Consider the following 12,283-nt stretch of genomic DNA (forward strand, 5'->3'; position numbering starts at 1 on the left):
CTGCAGTGCTGCCAGTCAGTGGCAGTACCAGCGGCTCACTCACGGACGGGCCCCAGCCGGGCCCCCGCACTATTCCTGCAGTGCTGTGCTGCTGCAGCTCAGCTGATGCCAGCCAGCCTCACTCACGGGCCCCGGCCGGGGCCCCGCACCATTCTCAGTGCGCAGCTCACTAGCTAGCCACTACCTCAAGTCAGTAGCAGTAGTCCCGGCGCTCAGCCTCAGCCGCTCTCACATGCCACGGGGGCCCCGATGCCCGCACCGCACCATTCCAGTCAGGCAGGGCAGGCTCAACTCAAGAGGCAGAGAGCAGCAGTCAGCAGAGCCGCTCAGCCACCCTCAGCCGCTGCCAGCCACACGGGCCCCGGCCGGGGCCCCGCACCACCATTCCTGCTGCTGCCAGCCTCACGGGGCCTCGGGAACAGCATATGTAGACAGACATAGAAAGCCTACGGGCGCTACCAGTTATCTCTATGAGGATAGGATGGTAACTACACTGCATACAACACACATTGACTACATTGTATGCTGATGTAGTGAGGGTATCTCATTAAGTCCAATCCCACCAGAGAAGAGGGACGTCCCACTCGAGTTGGGAGGGGTAGGATTGAGATAGGATGTCTCTCTCACTAATACAACCAACATAGCCTATAGGCAGTTCTCTCTATTGATACATTATTTAGTTTTAAAAAGTCATTTTTTATCTTTTTTGTAACCAGTGTAGTAAGAATTGGTGGCTTACTTCGGGTTCTCTGATGGAGAGATTCGAGTTTGTCCATTGAAATAAATAACGACAACAGAAGGATTTGGGACTCAGAACAACGACCCCTTACGTAGGATGCAAGGTGGGTCCTTACATCGTGGTCATGTTTACACCTACCAGTTGCACTAGAGAGTACGGAGGAGTCGGTCAGGCAGTTCTCACATAATTTTTCTTTTCTGTTTTTCCTCCCCTTCCTTTCTTCTTTACTTGTGATTTTTCCAGCCAGTTTATAAGAAATATTCCTCACATCGGAGAATTTTCGATTGCACCTTCGTGCCATCTCTAAATTACCATAGGAACTCCCGCAAGCCCTATATAGGTAATGTATTATAGCCTATGTGTGGTGTATTCTGATTTAGGACCTTCTCTTTTACTTATTCAGTGAATTGGCATGATCTCTTCTTTTTGTCTAGGGATTTGCTAGACTGCGATATTGTCTCCGCTATGGTCCAAGTTATCGGTTCCATTGATTCTAGTATTTGCTGATGCATCACAGTGTGAGTAAACTTATCCTGACAATGAATTTTGAGGTATATCCATCCTTTATAGAGGATGCTGGCCTAGGTAGATCTCTAGGTGATGTGATACTCATACAGATCTTTATTTCTGACTGATCAACCATGTCTTGAGGGTACTTGTCTGAGTCCTGAGTTACTGTACTTAGATGACTGCACGCTTGTGACACCATGTTTTTTCCTTGCATACGTAGACAAAGTGGTGTTTCATTCCGAGCTCAAGTGTCAACAATGGGTTTTAAATTGTATATATTTATGGATTTAGAATTAAATTGGTTCCACGTGGTGACACTGTTACCCACAACAAAATTTATGCTTTGTACTTTTTAGGTCCCCTGGTTTCCTGTGTCTGTAAAAGGAAAAAGGTCCTGAGGAAGGTGGCTGGATGTGCCGCCGAAACGCGCGTAGACCAGAGTGCGGGGTCTCGTACTTTATTTCTGAGACCTGCTAATCAGCAGGGTTTCCATGCTGTCGAGTACTCAGACTTCCTTTTTTCGCACGTAGTGTATGTGTATGCTATGTCAGTATGAATGAGTATGTATGTTTTGGACTGTTGTGTATTGCCAGGGGCAGAGAGATAGTTATTTAATTACTTTTTTCTTTTTCTATTTCCATTTGTGTGGGATATGTAATATTGTCTTTCTCTGGTATGTATTATTGAATTATTATAGATGTATTTATGGTGTGTGAATAATTTTGTACCTTATATGAAATCTTTCTTTAATGAAAATATACAAGTGTAAGCAACGCTATGAATAAATTATACCCAAGAAAAATAAAAATGATATATATTGGTGAAGAAAACTCCAAAAAAATTGTTGTGTATTTGTCACCAGTTGCATTAAGTATATGATGTACACGTGTTAAAAATAGCTGTGGCCAACGAGGGAACTTCTTTCTGATTGTACCTTAACTTTCCCCTCTGTTCCCTGGCCCGATTTTATTTGAAGAGGGGGTCCCATCATTACTGCTTTTTGGCATTCGCGGTTTTTTAACCGTGGGATAGAGGTTGTCCATTTATGTTTTTCTAATCACATATATCCATTAGGGATATATTTTTTTCTCATTTTAAAACTATATTATCTTTATACAGGACTTGTTGACACTTGCTCGCATGTGATTTACGGCTTGTATGACTTTGCAAGGAAGGGTGCACTAGGTCAGCCACTTATTACCCTAATACTCTGTTGGATAATTTTGTCCTGCAGAGATTATTTCTTTAGACATCTGGTAACTTACAGTATTTTCTCAGTACCTCTTGACAATTGGACAGACACTTTGCACTAATGGATACATTTGGGTTTTCAGATGATGATTTCAACTCTCTTATGGGCAGAGTTACAGGGGATACAGGCCCCCAACCAGCTCATCAACTTGACAACAGCGAGTGGCAAAATTTATTGAATATGCGCAAGAAACTCAAGCGCATAGAGTCCCATGCATTCTATATGTTCGAGTACCTCAAAGCTGGAGTTATTCCCTCGGGATTGAGGGTACGGAATGCACCTGCCCTCTTTGTTGAGATCAGAAAATTCCTGGAGCGGTGGTCACTGATTTCAAACCGCTGCTCCAGGGATTGGATGATGCTCATCATTGAAACTGCCAAGGATGTAGCATCCGCCCTGCAGAGAGATATTGATGAATTAGAAGCAAAACTTAATACATCTAACTCTGTGGAGGAAGCCAAGAATTGCCTAGATAAGATCCAATCTGAAATGAAAGATTTTGACATCTATCGTACCAATAAAAAGACAGAGAAATTGCGTAAAGACATTAGATGGTTCACGAAGGAGAAAATTTACCCATATCTTAACCCAAACCATTATCAACAGACAACATCAGGTAACTATAATTGTAACTTTGATGGTTACCAACAAAGAAGATATACCAACTTCTCAGACTCAGGTTCCTCAGGGTCAGATGGGGATAACTATCAGGACTCAGGTGCAGGACAGTACAATTCAAGACCATTTAGGGGAAGAATGAATCAACGACCATTTCATGGACGTGGTTTTTTACCCCGGGGCCAAATTCGAGGGAGGAATGTCCGGTGGCAGGACCAAGGGGCACAACATCAGATGAGCCCTCAACCTCCTCAACAGTATGTCAGGACCCGCAACCAACAGTACTGGTGGTAGACGGTTCAGCCGTCACACGTGACTTAGATAGGGAGAATTTACCTATCTACAATCTCTCTTCAAAAAATCTTACATCAGAAGACATCCAGGTACTTAGTAGAGGTCTTTCATTCGTACCTAGTACATGGCTAAATAAATTCAAGCTACATGAGGACTTGTTTGCCTTTTTTAGAAAGGTGCGACTGAATAGGTTTTTCCTGAACAGACCTGCTAATGATGAAGACGATAATCTCTCCAAGTGCAAACCACCATCCACTTTCACCCCCACACTAGACATGGTGGGGGCCGAGGTACTCATATTTGAACAAAATGTCCTTCGGGATATAGAGTGTATCATCAAGAATCCCCAGAAACCAAAACCGAATCTGTCTAAAATGGAAATCACTTCGCTCAATAAGCTTAAGGCAGACTCATCCATTATCATTAAACCTTGCGATAAAGGTGGGGGGGTGATGGTATTTGACAAAAATCTATATGACCAGAAAATGACTGAAATGCTTGCCAGAACAGATCACTATAGACCAGCACAAAGAAGGGAAGTAGAGAGACTTAATTTATTCATCCAGGAGACAACCCAGGAGGCTTTCAATGAGGGCTACATTTGTGAGAATGAATTATTCTTTCTTAATAAGTCTTGCCCCATTATGTCTGCCCTCTACGTCTTACCAAAATCCCACAAATCGGAAACTGATCCCCCTATGCGACCCATTATATCTACTATCGGGTCATGTACTGAATCCCTCTCCAAATATGTGGATACATTTCTTTGTCCACTCACACAGAAATATTCCTCGTTCATTCGTGATACGGGCGATATCATTAATAAAATTGAGGGATTGCCATTCAATTCTGGAACTGACATCCTTGTGACGCTCGACATTGAGGCACTTTACACCAATATTCCTCAATGTCGGGCGTTGCAGGCGGTGGCTACCCTCCTTGACAGATACCCAGACAATCGCCCGGACTTGTTCATCTTACAATGTCTTGAAATTGTCCTTTTGAACAATTTTTTCGAGTACAATGGCGCACTCTATAAACAAATCAAGGGCACCTCAATGGGAGCATCTTGTGCCCCGAGTGTAGCTAATACATTCATGGGTGAGTGGGAATTGTGCAACATCTACAACAAACTGGCACCTTTTTTTGAAAATGTTTTTGTTTGGAGACGATTTATAGATGATATTTTCTTTGTTTGGAAAGGATCAGCTGATGAGTTGGAATCGTTTGTCCTGTGGCTCAATGCTAGTGATCCTAATCTTAGATTCACAGTAAGTTATGACAACCTTAGGGTGGATATTTTGGACATTAGCATTGAGGGTGACAGTGGATATTTGAAGGTGAGCCTTTTCAGGAAACCCACGGCTAAAAATACAATTTTAAAATTCGACAGCTTTCATCCAAATTGCCAAAGAGAATCCATACCATTTGGAGAATTTTTACGGATTCGCCGTAATTGCACAGATATGGCATCGTATCACAAACATGGAGATGAATTGAAGGAAAGACTACTTAAACGAGGCTATCCCCATCGTCTAGTACGACATGCGTTCAAAAGAGCCAAGTACTACGATAGGGCAGCCCTATTACAAGGATCCAAACGTCCAGAACACAATCGAATCACTTGTGTTATCAATCATTCAACCTTGAACTTTAAGATTAGGAATGTTATAAACAAGAATTGGAGAATTTTAAACACTGATGACCAGGTTCCTGCCCTACCACTCCCCTTGCTAGCATATAGGAGGAATCAAAACTTGCGGGATTTATTAGTACATACACGCCAACCCAAAGAAACTCATTTAGGTGTGCAACGCACCATCACAGGGCTTCCCCTTGTCTTAGGCAACCACAGATGTGGATCATGTCACGCTTGTGACTCTGCAATCACGTCTGACACTGTTGAATATAATGACAAGAAGATCAAACTCCGGTACCTTACTAACTGCCAGAGTAAGAATGTCATTTACATTCTATTTTGTAGTTGTGGACTGGCTTATATAGGGGAAACGGGCCGAGAATTTCGCACACACTTTAGCGAACACAAATCTGCTATCAGGACTAAGAAAACGACAGCACCCCTAGTTGAACATTGTCTTAAAATGAACCACAATGAGCAGGACATTAAATGGACGATTTTGGAAAAGGTTCAACTCAAACCAGGTAAATCTGCAGATACCACGCGTAAAAAACGCGAAACATTCTGGATATACCATTTTGACTGTGTGAGAGGCGGTCTGAATGAAGAAATATCTTGGTATGTCACACAGTAGGACACTATGAGTGCATGTCTGTCCATCTCTCAGGCCACACATGATAGTGGTTATCATGTACTCTGTGTGTCTTCCTAGGACTGGTCAATATGGGCCGTTAGTAAACTGGAATTGTCAGGAGACAGGGGAAAATCCTTTTAATACTATTGAGTTTTCCTGTAATTACCGGATTATATATATTCGGTTGATTGGATTTACTCTATATCATCTTTGAGATATATAAGATTTCCTAGACTTGTATTTATGTACCTGGCATTTCGCCATAATAGGCTTTAGTTCTCATGCCGTGTCGTGACACATGTGGATTCCCTCCTCTTGATTTAATATATCCGACAATATGTGGCACATTCAGGATTTTTTTCTTAGATTTTATAGGGGATGGTATTTTTCATCAATATGATTCGAGAAGAGTTAGTTCTTCTGGTACATTTTTACCCCTCCAAAATGGCGTTTGTTAAGTATTCCTGACGTGAGGTTTTTCCTAGTGAACAATCTCGACGGGAGTCCGTTGTTTATTTTTAGGACCCTTACCGATCTCATCATGCTTCCCTTTCATCTTGAAGGCAGGCACCTACGTCACTTGTGGGAGTCCGTTTTCTACATTGGTGTTTTTCACTTACGAGAGATCGCGAGACTGTCTTAAAGATTTTTAGGCATTGATCTACCCTTCCAATATGGCGCAAATAACAGCATCCTTAACATCTCGTATATCCAAGTGTACAACCTTGACGGTAGTCCGTCTTTACTTCTATGACCCTGATTGGTCATATCTAGCTCTTACTTCACCCTTATGACACGCACCTAGGAGGCTGGCAGGAGTCCGTTTTCTATTTAGTGTTTTCACTCTACTCGCGAGATACCGCGAGATTTCAAATAGTCTGACCCAGTATATTTACGGGTCCGGTGCTCCTCGTTTCTGTTTGGAACCATCTGTACCGGTGGGGGTTCCTACCTTGACGCCGCACTTCGTGCATGACTTAAGTAAGTAGCCAACATAGAATCTGTTAATTACGTGTGTGCTTAGAAAAATGAGTCGAGGGAGGCCGTCGTATATGTATATGGCTCTCCATCTTCATTGGAATTTGTATACAGGTAGCAGATGAGGACCAGTATATGCGTGGACTAGGTACTTGGATTACATTGTTAGGGGTATAGGAACAGCATATGTAGACAGACATAGAAAGCCTACGGGCGCTACCAGTTATCTCTATGAGGATAGGATGGTAACTACACTGCATACAACACACATTGACTACATTGTATGCTGATGTAGTGAGGGTATCTCATTAAGTCCAATCCCACCAGAGAAGAGGGACGTCCCACTCGAGTTGGGAGGGGTAGGATTGAGATAGGATGTCTCTCTCACTGATACGACCAACATAGCCTATAGGCAGTTCTCTCTATTGATACATTATTTATTTTTAAAAAGTCATTTTTTATCTTTTTTGTAACCAGTGTAGTAAGAATTGGTGGCTTACTTCGGGTTCTCTGATGGAGAGATTCGAGTTTGTCCATTGAAATAAATAACGACAACAGAAGGATTTGGGACTCAGAACAACGACCCCTTACGTAGGATGCAAGGTGGGTCCTTACATCGTGGTCATGTTTACACCTACCAGTTGCACTAGAGAGTACGGAGGAGTCGGTCAGGCAGTTCTCACATAATTTTTCTTTTCTGTTTTTCCTCCCCTTCCTTTCTTCTTTACTTGTGATTTTTCCAGCCAGTTTATAAGAAATATTCCTCACATCGGAGAATTTTCGATTGCACCTTCGTGCCATCTCTAAATTACCATAGGAACTCCCGCAAGCCCTATATAGGTAATGTATTATAGCCTATGTGTGGTGTATTCTGATTTAGGACCTTCTCTTTTACTTATTCAGTGAATTGGCATGATCTCTTCTTTTTGTCTAGGGATTTGCTAGACTGCGATATTGTCTCCGCTATGGTCCAAGTTATCGGTTCCATTGATTCTAGTATTTGCTGATGCATCACAGTGTGAGTAAACTTATCCTGACAATGAATTTTGAGGTATATCCATCCTTTATAGAGGATGCTGGCCTAGGTAGATCTCTAGGTGATGTGATACTCATACAGATCTTTATTTCTGACTGATCAACCATGTCTTGAGGGTACTTGTCTGAGTCCTGAGTTACTGTACTTAGATGACTGCACGCTTGTGACACCATGTTTTTTCCTTGCATACTTAGACAAAGTGGTGTTTCATTCCGAGCTCAAGTGTCAACAATGGGTTTTAAATTGTATATATTTATGGATTTAGAATTAAATTGGTTCCACGTGGTGACACTGTTACCCACAACAAAATTTATGCTTTGTACTTTTAGGTCCCCTGGTTTCCTGTGTCTGTAAAAGGAAAAAGGTCCTGAGGAAGGTGGCTGGATGTGCCGCTGAAACGCGCGTAGACCAGAGTGCGGGGTCTCATACTTTATTTCTGAGACCTGCTAATCAGCAGGGTTTCCCTGCTGTCGAGTACTCAGACTTCCTTTTTTCGCACGTAGTGTATGTGTATGCTATGTCAGTATGAATGAGTATGTATGTTTTGGACTGTTGTGTATTGCCAGGGGCAGAGAGATAGTTATTTAATTACTTTTTTCTTTTTCTATTTCCATTTGTGTGTGATATGTAATATTGTCTTTCTCTTGTATGTATTATTGAATTATTATAGATGTATTTATGGTGTGTGAATAATTTTGTACCTTATATGAAATCTTTCTTTAATGAAAATATACAAGTGTAAGCAACGCTATGAATAAATTATACCCAAGAAAAATAAAAATGATATATATTGGTGAAGAAAACTCCCAAAAAATTGTTGTGTATTTGTCACCAGTTGCATTAAGTATATGATGTACACGTGTTAAAAATAGCTGTGGCCAACGAGGGAACTTCTTTCTGATTGTACCTTAACTTTCCCCTCTGTTCCCTGGCCCGATTTTATTTGTAGAGGGGGTCCCATCATTACTGCTCCTCGGCCGGCACCGTCCATAATTTTAAAATCATCATGATGATTCATGATACATACGTCATCAATGTATTACAGTGAGGGGGCCCCCTGGAGCGCGAGGCCCCCCGGCAACGCAGGGGTTGCGGGGGCTTGTGTTACGCCCGTGCTTTAAATAGAAATATAAGTACGGGTACTTACTGTTTAGAGTACTTGCTGTTCATGAGAAGTTGTGCAGCCCCCTTTTTTCATTCTATTTACTATTGCAGCAATCGCAGCACCCCACGCTTTAGCTTTAGAAGTTTAAAGCTAAAGCGCGACATGCCGCCATTGCTATAAAAGTACATAAATGGAAAAGAAATGCAGCATCCTTTCTCCTTGTTTTTTTATTTATTGACTTTTGTAGCAATGGCGGCATGCCACGCTTTAGCTTTAGATGATTAAAGCTAAAGCTTGGCGTGTATCTATTGCCACAAAAGTCAATGCAGTGCTTTGCAGGGGGATGGGGCATGCCGCAGGAAGGATAGCAGCAATGACGGGAGGCAGAAAGTGCAAGCGAGAAGCAACAGATGGGCAACCAAAAAAAACAATTAGTGGTGTCCGTTGGGAGGGAACCAAGCACACAAGGGTGGGACATATGGACAGTATTGACCAACCAGAGTAAAGGAATTTAGAAAGGCAGGCAAACTAACTAACCAGATGCGCCGTATATGTAGAATGTCCATATCCTGAATACAGAAGGTCTCGAAGAGACAGTGCTAGCGCTGCCTAGGCAAGACCTAAAAAGGGTCTTTGATCAGAAAACAGCAGATGTTATTAACAACTACTTAAACATGGTGGAGATCTGTTTACATTACTTTGACCAAGTACACCCTTTCCTGTTCTAGCAACTTTCTTAATACTCAATAGTTACAGGCTGTCTGCACTTCTCTTTCAGTATGGCAATCTAAGGAACTTTTATTGTATACCATTATACCCTTTGCATACTGCTTTCAACCTTGGAGTAAATGAGAAGTGGGCAAGAAGCAGAGATGCACACATACTTACCCACTGCACACCATGATGGCATCAAACTGATGTGTCACCCTGCCTCCTCGATCTCCCAGGTATCGCACAGTAACCTCCCATGCGGTTATGCCATCTGCGTCCCCTTCAGGTCTGGGTGCAGGTATCACATGCTCAACCAGCGTGCGGAACTAGAAGGTAAGATAACATTCAGGGACGGCTTTACGCATAAAGCATTCACACGTGGGAGAGATTGTTGTGTTAGAGCATACTGAAGCCAAACAGAGAAACGTGAAAAAACTTTGTGACAGTCACTAAAAGTCCTCAGTCAACTAGTCATACCCTGCTCTGTACATGTGGGAGAGCTACCCTGATGGCATTACATGAACAGACAGGGAGCATTCACCCCAAGTGCTGGTTATAGAGCATCCATTTTGTCACCCAGGACCTTCCTAATACATACATGATGGAAGGTGAGGCAAGACCTTATTCATGATTGAAGGACAGAGGGAGATCCCAATGCCTAACTTCTGCTACTAGTCCAGGAGGCATCCTTCTTATTGCACCACTGGATCACACACATGGAATCTACCTAACATCCAATGTTCTTAAAACTGGATAGGTAAGCCTATTAACAGAAAGTATCAGAGTGGCAAAATAGAGGAAGAACTATGTTAGTGAACATCGCAATTCAAGAATGGCTGTCATGGTAACCAAGATAAAGAGAACAAAGCTGAGAATGGTAAACAGTGAAGTTGAAAAAAGTATAAAAATGACATAAGTCCTTGAAGGCAAATCACAGCCATAGAAGTAACACTATTTATGAGTCTATTATGGGAGTTGTATGGGGCGTGAGGGTTCTCTGGTTGGTTGATTAGAAATCTAGTAAGCCGGGGCTTATGACCAACTTAATGGAATCAAAGTGGTGAAAGGTAGTGGTAGGTGTTGAAAGAATGTAGCAGGATACAATCCAGCACCATACATTCAGATAAGAAGCTTCCTGGAAGTCAGCCACTGGTGCAGTGCATGATATGCACACAGCACACCCCATAAGTGATGCTAAGTATTGGAGAAATAACAAATCTCACAGACCAGTATGGCTAGCAACCCACCTACATGTGAAGCAGCCATGTATTTTTATTAGAGTCTTGATATACTGGCACAACAGAGAAGACTGATCATCTCAGGGGCCGTGCAAGGAGAAGAGCTAGTTTTGTGTTACTCATCTTTGTTGGTGGTTCTCACTAGTTTATTGTTCACCTCATCAGACTCATCTTTGCTTATCAAAACGTTGTATACCATACTGTGTTTGCCATCGTCTGCCAACTTATAAACTATACCCAATTTTCTGTGCAAATCAGCAAAATATACCTTACGGGTGGGGGGATGGAGGGGTACTATAAAATGACCTGTCAAATGGATAGTAATTAGGCAGATCGCAAATTACGATTCCCTGTGAAAGGCTGGAAATGCATTCTTGCATTAGCGTTTCCGATTGGGCACACAGGAGAAATTGGGCAGGAATGATCAAGTTCCTAGAAGCTTTGTGAAGAGAAGTCCACAAGAAAAGGTACGTTCAGCAACCCCCAGCAACTGCGGCTCCAACGACACTCCACATTCCATCATAAAACTCCTCCCGAACCCACGAGCACCCACCCAGTAACATTCCGGAACCCAACTACCCCCACTTACTTCAAGCACAATGAATGTAACAAAAACAAGAATAAAATTGCAAAGGAAAACAGAATAATACAAAATTGGCAAAATGAAGTAAGTACAATAAAAGCAATAACATGCTCATAGCAAGGATGAGAGACCCAGAAATTAGCAGGATCTACAGCATGACGTAATCTGGAAACTTGGAAGGCAAAGATTACGACCTGACAGAAGCATCCCTCGCGGAGACACAATCAGACTGAACATCCAACCTCCCATGAGCACTAACAGGCACAACCGCCAAAGAAGAATGAACACCGATTCTCTTGTTGACATAACCAACATTGGATTTGGGCACCACAGAAACAGCACATTTGTTCCGTAAAGCTCGGTTCCTTGCCTCTGACCCAATCACCCACCTTAGCAGACAAAGCAGACATAGCACCATCATTTCCCGACCTAGTGTCATACTTGGCTTGAACAGCAGTTATGACATCCACCTACATTCACCAACTTCTCCTTATCAACCTCTTTCCTGGACATCCACTCCTTGTTCAACTTGAAACCTGCAACTCTACCCCTGAGTAAAGTGAATGGAGCCATGCCAGTGCTAACATGAGGAGTAGTTCTCACCACTCACAACATGGCGGTAACAGCTTGCCACCGATGCAAACCATTGACCAAGGCCAGTTGCAAATGTTCCTTGATAGCACGGTTGAAGCGTTCAACTAAACCATTGCTGCGAGGATGATAAAGGGAGGTAAGAATATGCTTAACACCAGTGTCCTTGAGAAAGTCTTGCATTTCCATGGAAACGAATTGAGTTCCATTGTCTAACACCTATTCTTCTGGAAAACCCTCCCTGAGAAACACATGAGAAACACATCTTTAAAAAAATTGATGACTGACAAAGAATTCACATTATTCTCGAACCTGACTGCAGGCCATTTTGACATGTAAACAATGGGGACCAAAG

At 42.5% G+C, this 12,283-nt stretch overlaps 1 protein-coding gene across 2 annotated transcripts in view; it reads right to left on the minus strand.

Moving 5' to 3' along the window:
* The window catches only part of LOC144799520 (uncharacterized), a 100,333-nt gene that overhangs the window by 52,846 nt on the left and 35,204 nt on the right, over positions 1–12,283 (minus strand). For both annotated transcript variants that reach the window (XM_078670882.1, XM_078670881.1), the window contains exon 3: positions 9,694–9,842. In XM_078670882.1, coding sequence (XP_078527008.1) covers positions 9,694–9,842 — 149 coding nt within the window. The remainder of the gene's footprint in view (positions 1–9,693; positions 9,843–12,283) is intronic.

This window comes from Lissotriton helveticus, chromosome 12, assembly GCF_964261635.1.
Source record: "Lissotriton helveticus chromosome 12, aLisHel1.1, whole genome shotgun sequence".
Taxonomy (NCBI): Eukaryota; Metazoa; Chordata; class Amphibia; order Caudata; family Salamandridae; genus Lissotriton; species Lissotriton helveticus.